The sequence below is a fragment of the Tigriopus californicus genome, chromosome 2 (genome assembly GCF_007210705.1).
Source record: "Tigriopus californicus strain San Diego chromosome 2, Tcal_SD_v2.1, whole genome shotgun sequence".
NCBI lineage: Eukaryota > Metazoa > Arthropoda > Copepoda > Harpacticoida > Harpacticidae > Tigriopus > Tigriopus californicus.
The window spans coordinates 6,629,155-6,653,859 of NC_081441.1; the positions used below are offsets into that span (position 1 = coordinate 6,629,155).

At 44.1% G+C, this 24,705-nt stretch overlaps 4 protein-coding genes across 5 annotated transcripts in view; 3 read left to right on the forward strand and 1 right to left on the reverse strand.

The window, feature by feature from the left end:
• The window catches only part of LOC131893527 (transient receptor potential cation channel subfamily V member 5-like), an 8,241-nt gene extending 1,371 nt beyond the window's left edge, over positions 1–6,870 (forward strand). Inside the window, exons 4-17 of the mRNA XM_059243578.1 lie at positions 956–1,078; positions 1,151–1,246; positions 1,686–2,129; positions 2,223–2,481; positions 2,616–2,721; positions 2,801–2,973; positions 3,449–3,659; positions 3,925–4,086; positions 4,168–4,338; positions 4,444–4,583; positions 4,693–4,946; positions 5,198–5,242; positions 6,096–6,266; positions 6,354–6,870. Coding sequence (XP_059099561.1) covers positions 956–1,078; positions 1,151–1,246; positions 1,686–2,129; positions 2,223–2,481; positions 2,616–2,721; positions 2,801–2,973; positions 3,449–3,659; positions 3,925–4,086; positions 4,168–4,338; positions 4,444–4,583; positions 4,693–4,946; positions 5,198–5,242; positions 6,096–6,266; positions 6,354–6,679 — 2,681 coding nt within the window. The 3' untranslated portion in view covers positions 6,680–6,870. The remainder of the gene's footprint in view (positions 1–955; positions 1,079–1,150; positions 1,247–1,685; positions 2,130–2,222; positions 2,482–2,615; positions 2,722–2,800; positions 2,974–3,448; positions 3,660–3,924; positions 4,087–4,167; positions 4,339–4,443; positions 4,584–4,692; positions 4,947–5,197; positions 5,243–6,095; positions 6,267–6,353) is intronic.
• Positions 6,871–8,672: 1,802 nt separating this feature from the next.
• LOC131877205 (GATOR complex protein NPRL2-like) lies at positions 8,673–10,748 on the forward strand. Its single transcript, XM_059222808.1, has 3 exons — positions 8,673–9,329; positions 9,755–10,051; positions 10,146–10,748. The coding sequence occupies exons 1-3, from the start codon at positions 8,919–8,921 to the stop codon at positions 10,683–10,685; spliced, it is 1,248 nt and encodes a 415-aa protein (XP_059078791.1). The 5' UTR covers positions 8,673–8,918; the 3' UTR covers positions 10,686–10,748.
• A 3,231-nt stretch (positions 10,749–13,979) lies between these two features.
• Positions 13,980–18,808, forward strand: LOC131877204 (moesin/ezrin/radixin homolog 1-like). The gene is made up of 4 exons (XM_059222807.1): positions 13,980–14,138; positions 15,854–16,391; positions 16,465–17,052; positions 17,129–18,808. The coding sequence occupies exons 2-4, from the start codon at positions 16,077–16,079 to the stop codon at positions 17,984–17,986; spliced, it is 1,761 nt and encodes a 586-aa protein (XP_059078790.1). The 5' UTR covers positions 13,980–14,138; positions 15,854–16,076; the 3' UTR covers positions 17,987–18,808.
• A 73-nt stretch (positions 18,809–18,881) lies between these two features.
• LOC131877206 (uncharacterized) lies at positions 18,882–20,988 on the reverse strand. 2 transcript variants are annotated; one of them, XM_059222811.1, is made up of 2 exons: positions 20,362–20,988; positions 18,882–20,295 (listed from the first exon to the last, which is right to left on the reverse strand). In XM_059222811.1, exons 1-2 carry the CDS (start codon positions 20,725–20,727, stop codon positions 20,143–20,145), a joined length of 519 nt encoding a protein of 172 aa, XP_059078794.1. In that variant the 5' UTR covers positions 20,728–20,988; the 3' UTR covers positions 18,882–20,142. The 2 variants fall into 2 exon arrangements, with proteins under 2 accessions (XP_059078794.1, XP_059078793.1); XM_059222810.1 differs by having other exon boundaries at positions 20,362–20,984.
• Positions 20,989–24,705: the final 3,717 nt, after the last annotated feature.

Sequence of the window (24,705 nt, forward strand, 5' to 3'; positions counted from 1 at the left end):
AACAATTTAAAAGAACCCACATTAATGGTACGGTATGCTATATAACTTGATTTGCCGACTTTTCTGGAAGACATCCATCAACAAATCAATATGTCTAATTCTGAAAACTTTCCCCCAACCACACCATTATATAGCGAGGTTCACATATAACGTTACATTTCTTAGTAAAGATTGCGATTTTCGAATTAGGTGCCATAAACTTTAATGTGTTGCGATCGAGAAAAACAAAAATAAGCTCAACAGGATACAAAACAAAAGAATCTGTGCTAAAATGGAGGCGATCCGATCGGTGATTATTAAGCTCTTTCGTAGAGGCTTTAACCCGACTGATATGTGATGATGGTCTATATTGTCCACAATGTCGAGGTTGTTGACACACGAACTTCGAGCCGACCTTTTCCTTGACTTTGCTCCAAGATCCTCGTTCAACAACCTCGTCATTGTGGCCCTAGAGGTCCCGCAATTTTTGGCCAAGGCGGAGATATTCCTTACTGGGTTCCTTGTGATAATTGACATCACATTTCGAACCAGTTGATTGGTTCTCACTGTATTCTCATTGGTCATCTTCTTTATGACTTCTGACCCTTCTAATAATGCCTTGGTCCTATAGACCATCATCTGACTGCAGTGGCGGTATCTTGAGATATCAGTCGGGTTAAAGCCGCTCCGTAAGAGTTTAATAATCGCCAATCGTGTCTCCTCCATTTTAGCACAGATTCCTTTGCTTCCTTTTGAGGTTATTTTTGTTTTTTTTTCAATCGCATCACGTTGAAGTTTATGGCATTTAATTTGATTGTCACAATCTTTACTATGAAGTGTGCTTTTTAAGGCTTTAAAGAAAGTGTAGCGTTTGATATGAAGGACCCTGTATAAAAGTCCAGAAGTGAATGAGAGGTAGCTCCCTATGTACGTATGTCCGGAGGCTTAACCTCATGCGGCTTTTTCTATTTGTTAGGAGAATCCTTGCTTCACGTGTTGATCATTTGTAACACCTTGGTTCACACCCGAATTGCTCGGCTCCTTCTCAAATGCTTCCCTCGTCTCGTTATTGACAAGGTGGAAGGCGAAGAATATCTGGGTAAGGAACCAGGTTCATCCAAGCCTACAATGTTATTATAGGATAAATAACCAACGCTAACATGTTTTTCAGGCACGACGGGATTACATCTGGCCATTGCCTATGGCAATGACGAACTTGCTCAGGTTCTGATAGAGGGAGGAATCAACATCCATGAGAGAGCCACAGGTTGGTATGAACAGGGTTCAATGTCATTATTCATCAAAGACAGCAAAAACAAGACTTGGGAACCGCTAACCGTCTCCAGCATTGGCAAATCTTCACTTCCGATTGAAAAACTAAAATAAATTTTGGAACATTTATTCAAACACTTTTCGTCCGCATGCCACATTGACTTTCAAAATGTTTAGACGAGTAAGTTATTGTTACTGTGTGTTATTATTTTATTATGTTCTGGAATTACAAACGTGCCATGAGTCTGTCCCTTTTGGCATGAAAATTTTGCAAATTGCGTGACTAAAGGCGGACCCCAATTTGGGAATCGTTGTTTAAGAATGGTAAGCTAGTACTAGGTTTTGGTTCTTGCTTCACCTGACTCTCGAAAACTACAACAGAGCCCTTTTGTTGGATAAGGTTGGTTTTATGCATCAAACTTGTTAAATTCCAGGGACCTTCTACCTACCCACTGATCAAGCTCACGATCATCCCAAAGCTGAGACCAACTATGAAGGCTTAGCCTATCTGGGCGAATATCACCTGGCCTGGGCCGCCTGTCAAGCCAATGAGACCATTTACAACCTTCTCTTGGAGCAAGGCGCGGATCCCGACGCTCAAGACCGTTTTGGAAACACTGTTCTGCATATGGTGGTGGTCACGAATCGGATCGGCATGTTTGGATATGCACTGCGCCATCCCTTGAAGTCCGGGAATTCGGAAATTGACAACAATGCGGCCTTGACCTGCCTCACATTGTCTTGTAAGCTCGGTCGGGACAACTTGTTTAAAGAGATGCTGGAACTGAGTTGCAAAGAGTTCTGGCGGTACTCAAATATTTGTTGCTCAGCCTATCCCTTGGGGGCTCTGGACTCGATTCGCCCCAGTGGTGAGACAAGTACGTACGACATGTGCATACCAAATGTTGAATGAAGCTAACGAATTTACGTTGGACGCATGGTCCTCAATTCCCAACTTATCCGTTTGGCAGATTGGGGCTCGGCCATGCTGATTATCTTGGCTGGAACCAAAGAGGAGCATTTGAACATGCTGGAAGGTGGCATCATTGCCAAGCTTCTCGAGGAAAAATGGACCACCTTTGCTCAGATGTTCTTCGTCAAAAAGTTCGCCTTTGTTTGGGTTCATTTGATTTGTCTCTCTGTCGCCATCTACACCCGTCCCGACTACACAGCCAGTCTCTTGGGCGGTTTAAAAGATGGACCAGAGGATATTGCCGATCATGTCACAAGGTATATAAAATTAAAACGAAACTTAACCAGGTTGAAATGGCTCAAGTGCAAATCATATGAGCTTGAAGAAGGCAGACTGTTGCTTGTATTTCGAGCTTTCGGGTTTTCATTCTTCGCCTGTGTTCCCCATGCAGATATTGCTTCGAGATTGCGGCTCTCCTGGCAACCTTGGAATACATGATCATACAACAGGCTGAAGAAATCAAGAACTCGGGCATCAACAGTTTCTTAAGGAATTTGGTATAAACCCGAAGAAACACAACGAAAACAAGTCCACCCTAAACGGGAATATGCTTTTCTTCTTCTTCTTTGATTGCAGAAGGGAACACCGGCCAAACTGATTTACACCATGGGTAACTTGTTTCTTTTGGCCGCGGTCCCAATGAGATTTCTTCAGTGGAACGACAAAACCGACTTTTATAGGATCTTGGAGGAAACAGTCTTAGTGATTGCAATTCCGGCCATTTGGTTCTACTTGATATTCTTTGCAGGGTAAATGCATTTGAGATCAATTGCCTTGACTATATTTTTAACTAAACATTGGTCGAAATGTATCGTGGCTACTGCCCTTGGTTAAGCTTGATTTTTTTGTGGACTTCCTTACCCCTACTGTATGCATCATGGTGCATCATTAATTTTGAGACAAGTATTAAATGATTTTGAAACTTTGGTCATTTTGGGCCAATTAGAGATGGCTGTCTAGCTCTAGTAACCCCCTCAGACTCTTGTAAAATCCCGATTCCATTGACAACTCATTATTTCCGATTGGTTGGCTTTGGCTGGAAAGCCAAACAATCCTCTTTGTAAGTCTTTGTATTCTACTGGAACACCGACACCGATGAGGGCCTCAAAATGGATGATTGCTTTCTCTGGGTCAATGGCTACTCTAGGCCTTCCCACATAAGGCAATACATGCAGCCACGGAATTTTCAACAACATTAATCCCTTCGATTGTTGTTCATTTCAGAGCCATCAAGTTGACCGGTCCTTTCGTCACGATGATCTTCAGCATGGTCACTGGTGACATGTTCACTTTCAGCATCATCTACATCATCATACTCTTTGGCTTCAGTCAAGCGTTCTTCTTCATGCTGAAGGGCATAGAATCGCCTGGTCTTTACCGAACCTACCACACCACTTGGGTGGGAATGTTTCATATGACCTTGGGAGAGTACAACGTAAGTTTCACTTGTCATTTGTCATTAACCAGACTTGAACGAGGGTGACCTAAGTTATGTGTATGGTCCAAATAGGGCATCACTCCCCGGCATATGATCATGCCTTACTATTTATTTCATAATGAAATCAAGATTACGTTGTCCTAGAGCCACTACAATACATTAGTTAGCTCAGTCTCCTAGTTTATGTAACATACCCTACCTAGCTTACCCACCCAATTAAAAAAAAAGTCTAACTGGCCTTCGTCCCTGACTTTAATTTCAGTATAATGTGTTCAGCGACACCGAGCATCAAGGCATGGCCAAGCTCTTCTTCGTCTTGTTTCAAATCATTCTTCCCATTCTTCTGTTGAACATGTTGATTGCCATGATGGGTAACACCTATGCCATAGTGAACGAGAAAAGTGAAAAAGAGTTTTTGAAACAGGTAAGAACCAGACAGGCAGCCCAGTTTTAAGAAGAGATGAAGAGATGACGAATAGAGAAAATGTACAACTGACCATTCCAGTGGGCCAAGGTTATCATGAGTATGGAACGATGCGTCCCGCCCATTAAAGCGAAGGAGTATTTGGAGCAATACAGTATCAAGTTGGGAGAGAATCTTCGTGGGGTGATGGTAATCAAGAGCAAAGACAAGACTCGAGCCAGGCAAAGGAAAGGCGCTCTTTACAACTGGAAGGTGATCACCATGTCCCACAATTGACTGTTACTAGATCTTTGCCATAGTCACTGTCGCTGTACGTACCCCTAAAAACGCCATTGACCAATTTTTATGATCCTGTAGAAAACCGGCAAGACCATCATTCGTTACTTGAAGAAACGGAAAATGACGGGCGATGATTTGAGACGAGAGATGTGGGTTCACGATGAGGCGGAGACTCCCAAAGCCTCGCGCAAAAAGAAGGCCTTAGGATACGATGTTAAGTGAGTGGTCAGTCGTCCTTCGTCCCTGTCCCTCATTTCAAAGAATATTCATCGACTTTGTCGTTTCGGTTTTGGTCGCCCTCCTCTGTCACCATTATTTGTCCTCCAGTTTTGGGTTGCAACCCACGACCAGTTTGGTTCCCGGCCAACTACCTCCCGGCGTTGTTCCCACCCCAGAAATGTTCGGAAGATCTCTCACGCCGCAGGACCAATTCGTTCTGGAGAATATGAAGGTCATGCAAAAATACTTTGACTTGGCCCAAAGCTGGCAAGAGGCCATCAAGCGGAAGAAAGAGCAAGAGAGTTCCTCGGGGAAACAGCTAGCCAGTTCCCAAGGAGAGGCCATCGCTGAGCCCATGGGAGGTAATCATCTACTTCACATCAGGGTTGGCAACCGTACATTCGAGTGCTGAGACTATTCTAAAAATAGTTGTGGGTGGAAGATCAATGGGTATTTGAGCCGAAGTTTCAAGTTCTTCAATCAGGAACAAGTAGAAGTACTTTAGAACGGAACGAAAAATAAAGCTTTTTTGCATGGAAGACAATTGTTATATTATGGTTTTTAAATGTGCTAAAAGGTTTTGTCACTATCTCCAAACTATTTGTCATTTCAGTGCTCCAACCTGCTTATATTGGCCCTGATCCGCACACTTTACCAGGTAAGTTATACATCTTTGTAACGAATTTTATACGAAATCGTCTTCTTATCATGCAGTAAAAGTCTGGAAAAAATGGAGATGGTCCAGATTCCTTGTAGCTTAGTAGAAAAGGTCAGCTTCAAAAATTGTCCTCCAAAAGCTTGGCAGAGGCATAGATTTCTAGACGCTGGATGTCGGACGACCGACCATTCGGTTGGCTGAACAGTACAATAAACCGGTTTGTAATCAATTCCCAGGAGACCATCCATTGTACTGTTTTATCAGCCGAGTGGTCGGTCGTCCGACATCCAGTGTCTAGAAATCTATGGCAGAGGCGAGACTCTTAAAAGTCTTACATCGGAGTTTGGTGATTGGACGTTATTCAGTATGAAAATACGCTGACCGGAATGGTGAGTAAGTGGATGGATGCTCATTCTGAGTAACGTGTAAGCCTCAACTCTGTGGTAAGAGCGTTTTAAAACAGGCCTCAGGACTTAGTAAACGTGGTTACTGTGGGGCACGTACGTAGGTAAAAGTAATTTCCGTTTGACTTCGTCAACACCCGAAACTTGTTAGTCTCAAATCAGGGCATGAAAATGCCCTCTCGTTTGAAGAGGAACTCCGATTCTTCTCTTCTAATTTGATTGCATCAAAGTGCAAACTTGCCAAAAATGTGTAGTCTTGTCTTGATCATTTCGACTTTCTTCATGCTTCGTCTACATTATTTCATGCAAAGACAGTAATGTCTATTGAATAGAGATGCTGATTAATGAAAAGAAACTTATGCCTCCTTGTCCCATGGGGCGTTGGTTTAGACATCACATTTGACACGAAGAAATCAAAACAATGTTATTATTTGCTTGTCATGTCTTAGGAGTTCGGAGGAAGAAAACCAAGCAGGAGTTTCAGCAAGAATTGTTCTGGCGAAAGCGCAGCCGAAAGAATATCCGAAGTCTCAAGCAACAAAGTTTTGATTTGGCCACAATTCATGACGAGTCGGACTTCAGCAGTGATGAAGACAACTTCTTTACCTCGCCTGACAATCGTAAGTGCTTACATTATACATACTTTCATGATGCACGCTCCCACATTTGAAACAATACAAAACTGAAATGGAGCCCTTGATTTTTAGCCGAGGTGGGAAATGGGAAAGTGAACTTGGGATATCACATTGAAAATGAAAAGGCACCATCTGGAACTCTGCCACCTTTAACCAATGGAAAAGTCCACTCCTCCAAAAGTAATGGAGCCTTATCGCCGTCCGTCATTGTCCCTTCCAACCCTGATGATCCTGTGGAGGAGGACCAATCCGCTCACGAAGGCGAGAAGAAGAAAAAGGCCAAGAAGGAAAAGAAGGAAAAAAAGGAGAAGAAAGAGAAGAAAGAGAAAAAAGAAAAGAAGAAAAAGGACAAAGAAAAGAAAAAGAAAAAAGACAAACCCAAAGATGAGGAGCTATAGAGGTGTCCATGTACATACCGTATGCCTTTCCGTAGAGTATAGACTGAGAAATCACCTCTTTCGACCTAAAATAAGTAACAAAGAACGATGGAAATTTTCTGAGTATGACAAAATCGTATAGAGTATTCAGTATTTGTTCGAATTGTTTTATTGAAGGCCGATCTTCACCTGATTACATCATCGAGATTTTTTTTTGCTGACTTCCTTACCTCTACTCTAAGTGTGATCCACAGGAATTGGGTTTTCAACCCGGTTGAGTTGTCTTAGGTCAAGTTGTCCCTTTTGGAGAGTTTTCCGTTAGGCCGGGCTGTCCCGGGTCGAGGTGTCCGGTGGGTTGAGCAGTCCTGGAACCGTCTGAAATGTGCAACCATACGTTTGAAAAGCCTTACCTGCCATCAATTGGATATGCTCATTGAACTTTCTATCATCTTGCAGGACTACCCCCAGATCCTTGAAGGAGAAAACTTGCCCAATGTTTGTTTGCTTGTTTGTTTGTTTGTTTGTTTGTTACAAAGTCAAATAGTAGCTCTCTCGCTCGGCATGCCATCTGATTTTTGGGTCTCCCAATTGAGGGACATTCCTCCTTAGCTGTCACAGCCAACATTATTTCTTATCTCACCCTCGGGCATGACCGCAGGTTCGCCCATTTAAGTTGTTAAAACAGCAACTCAAGCTGTTATTCAAGTACAGCAAAGAAGCTAGAACTAGGCTAGCATGGGATCAAACCAGGGCTCGCACATTAGAAAGCGGATGCCATTAGAAAGCGGATGCTCTATCAATACAGCTAGCCTGAGTTGTCCAATATTAGTATTTCCATTAGCTACAATTGAAGCTTCCAATGCCGTTGACCTAAAGGTCATTGAGTGGCATTCCCCTATTACTCTTTACAATCCGAGAGTAGAATTTGATGTAGGTCCTCTAACAGACTAATGGAATCTTGACCATTCCAAACACCACAAAAAAAATCTTATCATCAGTAGACCTCGGAAAAAAGGAAGGAAACAAACACATTTTTGACTTATTCATTGAAGCAAAGCTTCATGTGAGTGTTTTCAACTAAAGAAGGCATAAATTCACAAACTTGTCGAAAGTTTTCAATAAGAGATGATTTTGAATGTTTAGTTAATTTCATTATTTTCTAACCACCAGCGGCAAAAAGGGTGTCATATGCCGTTTGGACTGCTTCGGGGTGTTGGGGTGAGTTGGGTCATTACTTATTTTTTGCCTTTTTTACAGTACTAAGGCTTGAATCATGGCTGTTCTAGTATTGAATAAAAACATAAACACCTAAGCACACATTTCATTTCAAAAATATCAATTGCTTGTCCGCCAGCCAAGTCCCTTTATTTCAAGCCTACACTTGTTGAATCAACTGATTTGAACCGTCTCTGGCTCGTACTATCTCGAGCGGGAAATCACAGCCTAATTCGGTCACCGATATCGTCGATTTAAACTACTTAAAGTGCATACATTTTTCAGACAAATAATTAATGTTTTTTGAATGAAATGTGAACCTAGTTGTTCATGTTTTGATTCAAAATTTCAACGCTCATGATTCAGGCCTTGGTAGAGCATTTTTAGGTAGAGCAAAAAAAACGAACGGCCCAAACTAGTCCCAGCCGCTCAAGACGGCCCAAGACAAGGCGGTAAGAAGGCAATGAAAACCTTAGTTTTAGTTTATTTTATGGTTAAAATTCATGAAATAGCTGTTTTACCCAAAAATGACCAAAATAGTTGAAAACTTAATTTAACCTAAAATAATTATCTTGCCGCCCTGTACTTATGACTGAAATCAATGTATGAATCTAACTGAAGGTTTTAAGCGGAATCAAGCAGTTATACAATGTAATTAGATTTTGCTTGAACGAATGAAATGTGCATTGTTCTGTTTACCCGCTATGCTTTTGACTGACTACCTGCTTTCTTTTTATGCAATATCACATCTTCACGTAAATGTTATTATTACTAGTCATCTATTATGTAACACTGGCCACCCTGTGGATGAGCCAAACATCATTATCCGTGCGTGTGTGGAATACACATGACCTCAAGGGAAGATAGATATCTGCCCCGAAGCGCTGGATTACAGTCCCTCCCTTCCCTCTGGCCCAACCCGCTCACCAGGGCTTAAGTGTCCCCTTGCCAGCCAGAAAAAAAAACCATCATCTAGTCGCACTGGCCTTCTTCCGACCAATGGTTGTGCGTCCCCATTGGCGTCCTTTATCATCCCAGCTCCACTATGGCAGGTGTGGCTCCTCGAGGGGCACCGCAAGTAGCCCCGGAGCGGCCCCCTAACCCCCCAGGGCCGTCGGATGCGCCTCCGGGCGAAGATGAGGAATGTCGCCTCCAAGAGGGCTGTGGTCAGGACGGGCCGCTCCGGTCGATTTTTTTGGCCGAGTTCCATCATGTGCAAGGGCCGGTGATTCGCTGTGAAGCCACCACTGATGGCGAACCCTTGATGACCAAGGACTTCTTTGACGCTACCAGCGTGTTCATCATCCCCAAGATGAAGATGACCAATCGAACACTCACCTTTAACGTGAAAGGCATGAAAGTCCTGGGCTTTCCTGTGGTGATTTCGGACAAGAAGTATCCACGAAATCAGTTCATGTTTAATGTGGGCTTTGTTTGTTACGACTGGTCGAGATCGGTAAGCAAACCTAAAAAGAGGCTATGGGAAGGGGCTGGATAATGAAATCCTGCCCCCGAAAGATGATTTATTCCCTATACTATTGAGCTTTATATTAGGTCCGGTGGTAGCATCTAGAGTGTCCAACATCATCCTTTGCATTATTTGGTTCAATGGAACATTGCCGGTGTTGAACATAGTTCAGCACAGGAAGAAATACACTGTTTCTCAGTAGTCTGATTTCGTTACCTTGATTACCAGTTAAAGTATGGTACTCATTGGTCCTGTTCAAGCAAATCATCCTACGTCATTTTGTTACAAAATGAGGTGGGCTAGATTATGATTGCACCTGCAACACTAACCACGGTTTTAAAAGCTCGTTTTCATTCATTTATTCATCCTTTTTTTTTTTTTCTTTCTTTATTTATTTATTTCTTCCTACATAGATACAATATGAATCGGCCTTGAAGAAGTTGTGCAAATTCTTCCTGACTTTAGAACGTGAAGAGCAGTCCATCTCAAAAAATGAAAATACGCCCAACATTCTCATCATGCTCCAGAACACCTTGAGGGATTTAAATCTTCAAGGGAGTGCCATTACCAGTGCGGGAGACTACTTGCTACAACTGCAAGTGATTGGAAACCCTCCCGATCCTCCAGTTGTATACGATTATAGTGTTCCAGTTCTTTATGATGTGTGGAATGACTTACAGCATGAAAACTTCGACCTAACCACGAACAAGGTATGCTGTCAAGACAAAATATTTTTTTGGGAGGGAGGGGGAGGACGGATGGCTCTTGATTGAGTTCACAAATTGACACACTTCGGTTTTGCAGATCATTTCCCACATTGATGGAGTGCACACGGTTCGACGAATCGCCCAGCTTGCCCATGTCGACACTGGTCTGGTAAAAGTGTGCGTTCAAAATTTGACCTTTTTTGACCTCGTTAGTATCGTGTCCATATTTCGATTCTCCAATTGCTATTGTACGACCACCAAAGTGCGAGATATTCTGGATAAACCATCACTCCAAGCTGATATGCTGGAATTGTGCGCATTGTCAGAAGAGCGTCCCAGTATTCGCGCTATCTACCGTTTTGTCACTGAAATGAAGCATGGCAAGACCATCCGTGCTTTGGTCTTCCAATATCCTAATCTTGGCGTGGACATCATGTGTTTAGTTCAATTTCTCTGCATACATGGGATCATTCGGCGCGTTCATACCTATCCCTTCTTGGAAGTCCAAGGACAACCTCATGAGATATACAACGGATGCATTCCCTTGGATGACTTCTGCACAAAGTTGGGCATGTCTCCTGAAAACGCTGAAGAATATCTAGAGCGATCATTTAATGTTCAATTTTTAAAGAAATAAGACATTTCTAAAGGGAGCTTTGTCAGATTTTCATGCAAATACATTCGGACCAATCCTTTTTTATCCCAATATCGGATGATTGTTAGAAAATGACAAAACATGTTGTTTTCCCGTCGAGCAGAAATGGCATATGTTTGACGGTTCAGCTTGCTGTGCGAAAGAGCTGAACCGAGGCCCGTTGTGTAAAGCGCATAGCTCAGACGTAAGGGCGAGATTGAGCATCTTCATATGATTAGTCGTCCTGTTGGGTTTTGGATCTCGCTTGAAAAACGGGCCTCTCCATAGGAAAGAAACCCAGGAACTGCGACCGTCCCGATTTTTTGTAAGACATAAAAAAAAATCTTGGCGGGATCTAAGTGATTATTATATGAAGTCGTATCCGTGGTAAAGCTGTTTTGGACGACGAAATTCATGGAGGGCACTTCAGGCCTTACTCCCACCGGGCAATTTGACGAACTTAAATATATTTTAGAGCTTCTTCCCAAATTCCTCTTTTTCAACTCAACTCAAGCGTTTTACGTCGCACACAAGACTTTTAAATCAACGGCTAAGAATAGATTATTTGAGCTCCAAAAATTCAGTTACGGTTACCGGGTAGAGAACAAGGGAACAACAATCAGGACATCTAGAGAAACCGGCCCGAAGGACAGACCCATTTCGAAGTCTCCAACGAACTTAACGACCCAGTAACGGACTTACTACCAGATGGCTCAACCAGGCAATATCTGTGGGCCCAACCGTCTTCAAGGTGCGCTCTGGGCGCAACGACAACAGCCTGGTGGGTACGGATCACCTTTTGTTTGGCTTTTCCGTTTTGATCCAAGTGTGGCTTGAGCCGCTTAAGCCCTTGGTCTACTTTTAAGAAGTCCGAACACTCAATTCTCAACGGTCTGCAGTGCACTCTTCGTTCGATTCGTGTACCTACCATCTCATGTGAGTCATGGGTTGGGCGATTCCCGGTGAAGAGGAGAGACAGAGAGAGCCAAGCAGCCCGAAATCCTGCCCGTCTCAAGTAACGGCATGGCGTATTCCTGTAAGACACAAGACTCCCATCCTGCTTGCGCTATCTCTGGGCCCGATTTGAGAATTGGAAATCGATATTCAAAGATACCCTTGACAGATTGGTAAATATAATTTCGTGTCTGAACGGTCTTTATCAAATGATGGTCTAATGATAACCAATGGTTATCTTTCCTGTTGAAAGTCATATGTGAAGCTCTGTGTCAAGTTTGCTAGATGCGCCGCTACGAACGCTACGGGCATGTGTATTTAGGCGCTTCGCACTTTTTATCTATGCTTCAAGTGGCTGGCGGCTGATCCATGCAGGAGACCTAGATCAGCCAGAACTCTCAAGAATTGTCCTGAGCGCCGATGATGGTCGCACATCAAGGACTGGAGAGTGAAATGAAAATAAATAACCAAGGTGTCGAGACACAACGCACAAAGCCGGCGTTCTTTGTAGCCATCCACCCAAAAGCGAGAGCGGACCTTTGAAGCATCACCCTGAGAGGAGAAATAATGGCGGTAAAATGAGGTCCCATGTGCCGATTCAACAGGTGGAGCATGGGAGTCTATCGAGAATCTATGGGCCGGGGGAATGTGCCGTCATATCTCATCGCAAATGTTGAATTGACATGGCTTGAGGACTACAATTTGCGACTGAAGGGCGATCGAGCAATAGGTTCTGTTACAGATTGGTCATGAAATGGATTTTATTACAATTTTCTGCCCGTCATCTCCGTAATTTGAAACCACCGTGAGCTTTTACCAGCCCGATTAGCCCGGACCTGTGCGGTTTTTTCCTAGCCCGACAGCCGGTCTGAGGCTGGTTAACAGATTGAGTCACTCTCTGGTCTCTAGCCTCCAATAGGAGGGTCTTACCGGTCTTGGCTTCTGAGCTAAGCGAGAATAAATGGGATGAGATCGGTGGTAAGCCAATAAGACTTGGAAGTCGGTCGTCGCCCGCCGAGAATCGCTCAGCCACATGCACTGGCGCTTCTTCGTTCTCACTAAAACAACTCCTGAATGTAGTGATGAGCTTGAGTCTTTACTCGAGCTCGCAAAAGCTCAAGTTACAGACACCTTTTAAAAAGTCGATATGAGAGTCACGTACGTATTTGGATGAGCTAGTCTGGATTGAAGGTCATATTCTAAGTAATTTATGATCACATAAAGTCTGCCATGGTCCTAGAGATTCTTGATTGAGGGCACACTGTAGAAGGCTTCACCATGTTTTTACTGTCTTCAAAATTATTCTTTATTTTACCTAATTGGTTGCAACCAAAGAAGTTGGATTTCTTATGGTTGTAGCGCATTTGACTAATGCGTGAACGAGTTGATCTCGGGTTCGTGGGTTCGATCCCAGGTCTGCCACACCCACCCAAATCCTGCTTCTCTAGTGGATATTTGCCTCAAATGGCAACCCTTGAACCCAGAATGGGCCCCAAATTGCCATGTGCGAAACTGATTAAATTGACATGCTTCTCGCAATAGATACATTTATTCACAAAGAAGTTAGGCTTTTATTTACCATTTGTTTGATATTTCATGAGAACTTCTAGCTGAAACGTTCACATTTAGTTATCTAAACCACTAAATAACTTCAGTTGTTTTTCGTGCTAAAATCTTCTTTTGTTATTTTTCCCTTATCAAAACTTTAGAAGAATGTGATTTGAAGAAAACATTTGTGAGGAACCTAATAATCTATGGAAATTCAGAACGATTTTTGGTTGGGTTTGACAGAAGGCAAATGCTTTGGCTAGAAAATATTTATGTTTTGAGGTTTTTTTTGCGGACCTCCTTTCCGCTACTGTGAAGGGGATCTCCAACAGTTCAAGACGAAAAAGTATTTATGTAACTTAACTTTCTATTCATATAATATCTGACCTACCAACGAATTCGCGTTAATTAGATTTGATGTTTGTACCCTGTGAAAATGTCACGAACCCAACAAGTCAGGTTAATCGCTACGCTCTCCACCATGACTACTAAAACTGTTCATACAAGCCTGGTAGTGCTTAGGTTTCATGCGTAACCGTTCAATCCGATCCAATCAGGCCGGTGGACGCCAGGATCACTTCTGTCTTTGTAGGAGCGGCCCAGATCCCTCAACCCTCGAACCAGCAGGCAGAGGCGGTCCGGGATTGTCAATCCATCCACAGGAGCGGCCAGCAGGCAGTTGGCGTCCTGGCCCGTCTTGAGGGCCGCTGACTGTGGAGCCCACAGACCATCTTTCCATCTCGACTCGGGTCGAGCCTCTCCGGAATCAAGGCCCGGCCGAAGGAGTGAGTGAGCGAACGAACGAACGAGCGAGCGAACGAGCCAGCGATCACACCCGATTATCAGCCGAAACTTGAGGGAGAGTGAGTGAGACTGTAAGTGAGTGAGTGTGTGTGCCACGGGAGTCTTTGGAACATCCACAGCAGGAAACGCCCAGGTCTCAAGGCGGGATAGGTAAGACCAACCACCGGTTAGCCAGCTAACTAGTCCCACCCACACTCGGTCAGGGGCCGGGGCGTTAACTCGACCTAGCACTCGAAAGCCAGACCCGAGGGACGACGAGAACAAGCACTGGAAGAAAAGGCGGCGAAGGCGAAGGCAATGAGTAAAATGAGTGAGTGCTTATGTGTGTGAGGGACGAGGCGGGACGAGGCAGGTCTCTTGGGTTGGCACGGGATTCTGGGCAGGACCACCTGCTTGCGCCCATAGGTCCGTCATCGCCACGGGGGTACGGGTAGTAGTCCATCGTCTGGGCTTCTGTACTGACTGAGAATGGCCAATAAAGCCGGGAGGCCACAGGGAGGCCACAGGCAGAAAAGTAGGCGTTGTCGGCTCGAATTGAGGGTCTTTCGCTGGCTCGCCCAACGGGTCGAGTTCAGTATTGGACTAAGCAGATGGACGGCATAGAAAAAAGGCTCAATGGAATGGATGGAAAGACCATGAGGAGGGAGGGGCCCCTTGAACTTTTTCTGAGTCATCGAGAAAGTCGAGGGAGGGTGTGACCCCCCCCCGTGTCTTGGTGGTGACGGTGTTGTTTGACTTGCCCAACGCCTCTTAGGAAGGTACTTAGTTAGTAGTAGTGGGTCTCATGTTGGCCCAGGGCTAATACCAAAAGTCTAGGTTGGGTCGGGGGTCTCTAAGTCAATACATCCATTCAGGCCTACACATACTGTACAAACATATACTATGTATCCACACTTACACATACGCACACACACACACTTTGTGAACCGCATATGCCACTGCCTGACAAGCTGACATACTAGGTTAGCCACTACGTAAATGTACCGAAGCACCCTAAACTGGTGAGAGTTTTTCAAAGTTTTTTCTCGGCTCGATCGAATGCGTCCCTCCATCGAACCAAGTTGGCTTGAAAATCGCAGGCAGCGCGGCCAGAAGATAATGGCTTTCATGACCATCGATCCCATCCCCGTTTTTCCTAGCTCCGAGGCTTGTTTTGACCAAGGTGCGTTTGCCCCGTGTTCTCCCACGGGCCCGACTTGCTTCGGCCGAAATTCGCCATCGGGTCTCGAACATCCGTTTGAGGTCGGTGACTTACTTACTCTTTTCCATGCCCAAGGAGTGGGCTACATTGATTGAGAGTCAAATTATGCCACCTCATGATTTCACCCGCGCCTGATCCTCGGATGTCGACGTTGTTGGTGTGAATTGCTTTCGATCGATCGTCGTGTGATCGATATATTGACCAGATGGTTAAAGCATGTGCGTGTACGTGTTGATTATAGAATGGGGCTCGGAATGAGTTCATCCAGGAAGAAGACGTGACGGGAGTTAAAGGCTCGCCACCCAAAGCTCGACCACGGACTAGTTTCGAATCCATCCCGCAATATTAATGCAATGTTCGCGAAAAAGGCGGGAAATTGTAAAATATAAACCATTTGTGTCCAAATCTAAGTCAACCCTGAGCGTGTCAGTTTATTGTACCTTAGTGAAATCTCATTGTGCCCAATTTCTTGTCTTCCCTTATCTAGTAATACGATGATCTTTGATAAGTGAAAATTTGGAACGCTAAGTACATGATGATTATCATGGGTGATGATGAGCTCATGAGGCCTGGGCTGTTTAACGCCGCTAGCTTGAGTGTTGTGGCCTGAATTAGAAAAAAAAATGATCGTTCACCTCCCCCTTTTTCGCTTGTGTCATTACAGCATACCGCTCAACGCATACTCATTGGAATTTGCTGTCGAGAATAGGAGGAGGCCCTTTAGACGTCCGTCTCCTTGTCTTTACCAATCTTTACCTACCTGATTGGTCAAGGTGTCTGAAAGCGAATAGCTGCTTCTACAATTTGAAACAGAGTGGCTTTGTTGCTATTGTGACCGCTACCGTGACTTTTCCCCTCTACCGTCCCTCCCTACCCCTGTCACCATCATGCCTAAGCCTGTCAACGTTCGCGTCACAACGATTGACGCCGAGTTGGAATTTGCCATCCAACCTAATACAACGGGCAAGCAGTTGTTCGACCAAGTGGTCAAGACCATCGGGCTCCGAGAGATCTGGTTCTTTGGCCTTCAATATACGGATTCCAAGGGATATCAGACTTGGCTTAAGCTCAACAAGAAAGTGCTGAGCCAGGACGTGAAGAAGGAATCGCCTCTCCAATTCAAGTTCCGCGCCAAATTTTATCCGGAGGATGTGGCGGATGAACTCATTCAAGACATCACAGTACGCTTGTTCTATCTGCAGGTAACTTTGTCCGCCTTGAAAGAGATTGACGCTCGTTCTCATGGATCTGATCCGCCATTTTGTATTGTTTTAGGTGAAAAATGCCATTTTGTCGGACGAAATCTATTGTCCTCCAGAAGCATCCGTCCTATTGGCCAGCTATGCTGTTCAGGCCAAATATGGAGATTTCCAAAAAGATGTCCACACGTCCGGGTTTTTGACTAGCGATCGTCTCCTACCCGAGCGAGTAATGCAACAGCATAAGCTCACTCGGGAAGAGTGGGAGGAGAGAATCACCAACTGGTACATGGAACACAAGGGCATGCTCAGAGAGGACGCCATGATGGAATACTTGAAGATTGCCCAAGACCTGGAGATGTATGGGGTCAACTACTTCGACATTAAGAACAAGAAAGGCACTGAACTCTGGCTTGGTGTGGATGCCCTGGGCCTAAATATCTACGAAAAAGAAGATCGTCTCACACCCAAGATTGGCTTCCCTTGGTCTGAAATCAGGAACATCTCCTTCAATGAACGGAAGTTTGTCATCAAACCCATTGACACCAAGGCGCCCAATTTCGTGTTCTTCGCTCCCCGATTGAGGATCAATAAGCGCATCCTCACCTTATGCATGGGCAACCATGAGCTTTACATGAGAAGGCGGAAGCCTGATACCATTGAGGTAGGATCAGGAAATGACCGGCCCAATGCCCTCGTGATCGAATTACCCGGAAATAATTTGTCTTCTGCGTTTTCAGGTTCAACAAATGAAGGCTCAAAACCGAGAAGAGAAACTAGCCAAGCAACAAGAGAGGGAGAAATTACAACGTGAAATTGCTGCGCGCGAGCGTGCCGAGCGGATTCAAGCCGAATACGAGGATCGCTTGAAGGCTCTTCAATCGGATATGGAAAAAAGGCAGAAGGATCTGATCGAAGCCCAAGACCAGATTCGTCGATTGGAGGACCAACTTCGGGAAACTCAAGCGGCCAAGGACGATTTAGAGAATAGCCAAAGGGAGCTGCAAGACATGATGAAACGCTTGGAGGAGAGCAAGAACTTAGAGGCCGAGGAGCGGGCGCGGCTTGAGGATGAAATCCGGACCAAGCAGCATGAGGTGTCCTCCATTTACGAGCAAGTCCAGAGCAAGGAAGAAGAAAATCTCGCCCTTCAAAGAGAAATGCAAGAGGCACGGATGAAGCACGAGCAAGCCACTCAAGCTCTAGTGGCCGCCAGCACGACCCCGAGACATCACCACGTGAATGATCACGATGACAATGATGAGGACGACGAGGACGACGAGGATGAAAACAACCACGAGGGAGAAGACGAGGACATGCGCAATGGTGACACGTCCCGAGACCTCCGCATGGACAGTGATGACATCAATGATCCGGTCAATGAGCGTCTGACCCTGGCCGAGCGTAACGAACGCCTTCAGAATCAACTCAAGTCCTTGAAAGAGGATCTGGCTCACACGCGCAATGACGCCGGCGAGACCACGATGGATCGCATTCACAAGGAGAACGTCAAGCAAGGCAGAGACAAGTACAAGACCCTCCGGGAAGTGCGTAAGGGAAACACGAAGCGACGAGTCGATCAGTTTGAGAACATGTAAGACAAGCGAACACACCCCCATCCCAAAAAATCATCCACACCCACACCCACTCACACTGAACAGAGATTTCCTCCCATCCTGCCTAGATGTGTAAGTTTTCATCATCTTCGACGAGTAAGGAGTCGCAATCAAACGATCTGTATTCATGATCTGGAGCCCCATATTTTCAATTTAATTTCCACTGAGACTACTACTTTATTTTCATATAATTATTATCATCATCATCATCATCATTACTACTGTCATCATCACTAATAGCACCAGCACCCAAGATCATTGCTGTCCCTCTGACCCAGATTCCGATCGATTCCTACATATCTTTACTTGTTAAGAGAAATAAGTTTATTAGCCTTTACCGTCTATCCAGTGCGTGGTTTAGGTGATCTTGGAAACTCATCATTCCGTTCTTCCACTCACTACTCTGTGGTGATGCAACGTTGTGATATAGATTTGCATTTCAATCCTGGCCACGAATCCTCACTCTTTGAGAAGCAGATTACAGGGTTCAAGCCGCTTTTCGGCACGCCAGCCCAATTTTCTACATATCTCTCGTCCATGTTTCTCTACCTTTCCCATGCAAATTGGTTTTTACGATTAGCCGTCGTTACGATTCCAACACGCCTTGAAAAAACAACCGGCCAAATGAAGTAGCCAGTCCAGCCTTATTTCACTTACTACTGTTTGTACGACATTACAGGACTTTCCCACATGCGGAACAGCCTTATGATGAAAATATGTCCGTCCATCAAGCCACGCAAACCTTGTTTTCAAATGTATGACGCCACGATAATTGGAAAAAAACAACATTGGAAAGCCAGTGTACCACCTTGGTCTTGTTTATCTTGTTATTGGTTCCAACACGAAAACTCTATGAACCAGAGTAACTCGCAACTAATCAGGGTGAAATGTTAATTTTACTTCCATTAGTAGAGCTCATGTCACATTTAGTATTTTGAGCTTAATCCGTAGTTGATCATGACCCTCTAGCAATTTGGCATATCGAGGTGGGTCTGCCTCTCGGAGAATGGCTACTATAGCCAAACATTCGGAGAGAGCAATTGATTTGTGTCCCATCATCGGCTTGTGATGGACCTCAAAGCGAATTAATGTCTGAAGTATCAGCCGTTGGTGGGGATTTATTTGGTCACCCATCTCGCTCACCACGAACCGAATGATCCTCAGCATTTCTAAGGCATCAGTTTCACTCAAAGACCCTAGGCTTAGGCAACCGTCTAAAACCGCAAGCAAACGAGACAACCATCTTTGTAATCGATAACGCAGAAGGACCAATACTTGACGGAGAGTTTGAAGCTCAAAAAGTCGTTCGGTGGGGGACCAGTTACTTTGGAGTTGATCCAGAATGACACTGGCGAACTGATCACATTCATTAAAAGAAGAATCTTGTTGAACCGTGTTGAGTTCGAGAATTTCTAAAACCAGCACAAAGGACGTCCAAGCCGTCTGTCGGAGCTTTAAATCTGTGGAACGTAACTTCCCTTTTAGAGCGTTCACGATCACGTTCCATCGACCATTGGCCACAAGCTCTTGGCACGACACGTATCGCAACACTTTGGTCAAATTCAAGAGGCCCCATTCTTGATGAGGCGGGTACCAATCATCGGCTAATTTCAAAAGCAGGGGTAGGAACTGTGACAAGCTCTCACTGAGACGGCACGGGATGAGTGTCAATTGATCGAAGAACCAGATACAAGAAGCCGCGGCGGCTAAATGGCTTCGCCAATCAGCCCAATCTCGCGTTCGTGTCCGGAGATCGGACAGGCAACGATTCAGGAGTCGCCCGTGCCACGACATAATCACTTCGGCCATGTGAGGACATTCAAACTTGGCTTTTAGGCGGCTTTGAACGCGGTAACTGAGTCTCAGACTCTCAGGCGTCGTCCACACTTGCGGTTGAGCATGTTCCCCGCACAGTTGGAGAATAACTGCCAAAATAGGTAGGTCCTCAGCCAGTGTGTCGGTTGAAACCGGGCGCTCAAGCCAACGGAAGGCGACCTCGAAGCTGGGCTCGATTCGATCGCGAACAGAGGCGCTCACGTCCGATGATTCGAGGGGCCGTTCGAGTCCCGCTGGTAAAGCGGGTAAGAGCCCCCGCTCCACGCCCTCGAACTCGTTCATACTTGTAGCAGGTTATCGGGTTAAACCGGCTTGGACGCAGGCCAAGGTAGGGATGGTAGTGAGCGACCGCGACGACCAGCTAAAGCGGTGGCCCATTGAGCGCAACGGGCGGGCGAAAGATCAAGGGCGTCCGCACCGTCACCCGGGGTTCGGGCGGGATTGAGTAACTTGACCTGAAAGCGACAGATCAACCCTTGAAAGTATCGGTCATTCGGGGAGACCCCGATTCATTGGCTTACCCCAAGTTGATAGCAACGATCCAGTCGTTGAGCCTCTTGGGGCGGACAGCGGATCCACGAGTTGGAATCGGGTCCCGTGGACACGGCTAAGTCCGGATCGAGCACTTGCGCCAAGCTTTGACTCCACGGGCTGGCTGGATCGGATTGAGCCGAGCCCAATGCCCGGAGCGCACCACCCAAGGCCGTACCAGAGTCCGTCGAGAGGCTGGCCGAAGGTTCAAGTCTGGGCGTGGTCTGCGTGATGGCGGACGAGCTCGCCGACGAGCCTGTCATCAAGGGCCATTGATGTCTCAAGCGTTGTCGATCTCGGGTCAACTGAGCTTGTCCAACCTGGGCTCGCACCTCGTGCAACGGGGTCAAATTCATGTCTACAGAGGCCACGGGATCGGCCCGCCCATTATGACTCTCGAGAGAGCAAGAGAGAGCAAGAGAGAAGTCGGGGAGGGCAAGACAGCCGATTTGAGGACGGAGAACGGACGAGAAGGAACAAAGACTCGGAGCCTGTGGGAACTTGGAACTAGAAGGTTGTCAAGGTCTGTCTACCTTGTTTGAATTTCATGTTGGATGGACCGCCGTTAAGAAGAAGCGTTTGTTTACAAAAATAGAGTGTTCTTGAATCCAGGGTGGCCAGACGCTCAACTCGGAAAACCCCTGGACACAAAAGACGGCCGGGCTGGGTTGAGCTTTTTCTTTTTGGACACTCTCGTTGTCCACCCGTGTTCAAAAGTGTCCCAAAATACCACTCTTTAAAGCTACAAAATTCATTAACAAAAGTGCTTTTCATGTAGTCCATGTACCTACTGAGGGCTGATCAAGAATAGTGTTTAAAATCGTCTACAGTAAGATTTGACACTGAACAATGGATCATCTAATGAGTTTGTTCGCCTGAATGAAAAGGGAAGTAAATCATTTAGAGAGGGTATCCTCGCTCGCTCGACAATATTGTGAAATTCAATGCCTGCATTAGGACTTTGAAAGCAAAGGATTACGCCACGCACTTCTAGAGATGGGGACTGCGAACGGAAACCAAAATTATGTATCTCCTAAACCGTTCATTTTATTCCAAATAAGCACTTCATGCGACCACAAGATCTGGTTGAATACATGAATTTGGCCAAATTTGAGCCCACACATATGGTTCGGGAACTCATGGTCAAAGTTATGTTGTAAACATTACATAAAATTCGAATTTTCGGCCTGCTCTAGATCAGCTACACAAGCTTTTGACATCATAACTTTCAACGCTCCACTTTTTGTTATTACATTACTTTAATTCGAAAAGTGGCTCAGAGTTGCTATGGGCAAGAGCAGGCTGTACCAACGTTTGAACTGCACAATCATTATGGTGTCAAACCTATTCCAATATGATTGTTTTCCATTCCATTATTTTCCGTTTGAAAGAACATTGAAGATCGTCAGAACTGATTGGAGCCTAAATGGTAGAGGCATAATCCAGATGAGGTTGGACTTTAACCTTATAAAGTATGAGCATGGTGTTCTGGTCCATGGGAGTCGACGGGCTCCGAGTCTGGTCTCCAAATTCAAATGTCCATTGACCCCAAACACCTGTTTGTAGCGCATTAGTCGTTCCTCAATAAAAAGATCCGATGACAGTTACAATTACTTTGGTCAAAAAGAGTAATTCGTTACACTGTCGTTACTCGCCCAAAAAATGCCGTGGCGTTATTCGTTGGAATTATTTTTACTACAATTTTACATGACCTATTTTCAAGTTTTCTGTCTTATCAAGACCATACTTTGTTCAATTAATGACTAAATTTTATTTTTTAAGCAGCCCCAAAATCTAAAGGTTTCCTGCCAACATGTTATGTTAATGGATATCGATAGTTTTTACTTGCCTAGCATTAGTGATGGAAAGGGGGCCTCCGAGGTCGCAAGCTTTTAATCCAAAACTAAGTTGAGATCTGATCCAGAGAGTCTTGAATCCATCTCAAATTCAACCTTCTCACTAACAAACAGCTCTTCCATTTTGACTCCAATATTGAAAAGTAAAATCAATCAATGTGCTGTATATATGTATGTAAGTTAGCACTGCATTAATATCATTCTTTGCCATGCTTGTTTGATGAAGCCAATGGAAATGTTTTAGGGTTCACGGAATAAGGGAGAGAGGCTTTGGAACGATCATATATTTCAGCCCTAAAAAAGAATACAAAACCAAACACCGGAAAAATGATGAAGATCGAATCTTTGACAGATGGAAACAAAGGAGAAAGACTCGGCTCAATAGCTGGAATTGGTAAAGATGGAAATGAAGTAAATGACGGTAGCAACAATGTATTATAAAAGATATTTCTTTTACTAAATTTGAACCACTTCAACCAATCTTATGAGGAAAACATACCTCTTGTCTTTTTGAAATTTGAAAATTGGGAAGCGATAGGTACATTTAAAAAGTCGAGAAAACATACATTGAGGGTGGGGATTTCGAATCCAGACAAAGTTAAAGTATCATAAATTAGGTTACATTGCAAAATCGATTTTGCTTTTTAGAAAAATCATACGTAAGGAAACTGGTTTGTTGACTGCGGTTTTATTTTTTCGCTGTTATTTGAAATTGTCTTCGAAAACGTATCAAAAAATAAATCTTCGAAAGAATTTGATTAGATATTTTGAGCATTTTCCAAATATTTAGCGTTTATAAGATACATACCGAGCATTGGTATTAGTAGTTCTCCTGGCGTACATATCATCCAGATATTTTACATCTAAAACTGACATCTTTTCCTGGGCTCGGTTAATGATGAAGACAAAGTCGAACAGATATGGAGAGACTTGAGAAATTTGGTGCAACATTCTCAGGCCAAAGGAAAATATTGCTCTGCACCTGGTATTTTAGTCCAACGGAATTTGAATGACAAGATCTAAACAATGAAGCAATGCAAATCTAGCAAGATTTAAAAACACAAATACATTCATTGTTGTTAAAAGTAAGCACAATTTTCAGTCCTGAGGTTCCATCTAAAGAATATATGAAAATAGAAAAAATAGAAAAATTCTGTTAAGATTTTCAATATCCCAAATGCAAAATAGTATTCTTTTTCCTTGCATAATCTCCAAATAGCTCAAAATATTGTGAAACCCAACTGTGAAAACCTGTAAAAATACAAATTTTCGCAAAATTATTTTAGCATCATCAAAAGCACACTCAGTTCAACAATCAATCCAAATTTCTCAAAAATTAATGAAGCCTCAAAATAGCCATTTTCTTCAGTTTCAAAAAAGGTCATCAAGAAAAGCCAAAATCTATGAAATTGTTTGTTATATGTATTTTTTTTCAGAGTTCAGAGGCATGGCTAACTAATGTCGCACTTTTGTTGATTACGAACATATCTTCAAAAATCACATTTTTGCGTGTTTTAAGTGACATGAAATAATATTTTAAGTTATTATGAGATTATGCAAAGAGAAGAAATATAATATTTTACTTTTTTAAATTGAAAATATGTACTAATTCTTTGAGAATTTAACTTAAGATATAACCAGGGCATTTTGGAGCTAAAAACGATAAAAGATGGACGCTTTTATCCCATATATCTAGGTAACGGTTTAATATATCAAATTATTATTTCTAAGTAATTGTGTACCCAACGACGCAGACTACAAGGACCTTACTTCTTCAATCAGTTTGAATTTCCAAGCCATCCCAAGCCATTAGGTAAGCCAATTTCGGAAAATGTTCTCGGAATTATTGATCGAAGATGGTCTGCAGGTTATTCGTGGTCATCAAATTGGACAAATCTAGATCATGGCCTGTTAATTAACAGGCTCCTTGAGCTGGAATCCAAGGCAAGGGTCTCGATAGGTAAAGAAGTTTCAGTTGTGGTAGGAAACAATTATTATTATTATTTTTGCGGACTTCCTTACTGCTACAGCGGTTGGAATCCCAGCGGTTCAAGATATTGAACTTGCTCTCAAAACGCACATTAAGCCTCTACAGGCACAAGAATTGACCCTAAAACCTGGGTTGGGACAAAGCTCATGGATGATTTTAAAAACGTACAATATCAGATACCTTTCGTACCTTTGAACACCGCACAGTCTCAACTTTTTTAGTCTCAACTTTTTTAGTCTCTCCTAGACCTCTAGTCTCTCCCAATACGAGAGCTCTCTCATACCTTCGATGTTCCTGTCAAAACATCTTTGGACCTGCTCCACCTTTGGCAAACTTGCCAAAGGTTTTTGGGAATCGAAATGGGTGAGGCATATTCAAGATGCAACTGGACAATCGGCTAGTACAGAGTAAGCATTAGATACTATCTCTGGACTTGAACGTGCAATAAATCCAACCACTTGTTTGAAAAGCTTTACCAACTTTCAACT

Coding starts and splice junctions, on each gene's coding strand:
- LOC131877204 (XM_059222807.1), top strand. CDS start 16,077: ATGCCTAAGCCTGTCAACGTTCGCGTCACAACGATTGACGCCGAGTTG. Junction 16,392..16,464: donor TACGCTTGTTCTATCTGCAG/GTAACTTTGTCC, acceptor GTATTGTTTTAG/GTGAAAAATGCCATTTTGTC. Junction 17,053..17,128: donor GGAAGCCTGATACCATTGAG/GTAGGATCAGGA, acceptor CTGCGTTTTCAG/GTTCAACAAATGAAGGCTCA.
- LOC131877205 (XM_059222808.1), top strand. CDS start 8,919: ATGGCAGGTGTGGCTCCTCGAGGGGCACCGCAAGTAGCCCCGGAGCGG. Junction 9,330..9,754: donor GTTACGACTGGTCGAGATCG/GTAAGCAAACCT, acceptor CTTCCTACATAG/ATACAATATGAATCGGCCTT. Junction 10,052..10,145: donor TCGACCTAACCACGAACAAG/GTATGCTGTCAA, acceptor TCGGTTTTGCAG/ATCATTTCCCACATTGATGG.
- LOC131877206 (XM_059222810.1), bottom strand. CDS start 20,122: ATGAACGAGTTCGAGGGCGTGGAGCGGGGGCTCTTACCCGCTTTACCA.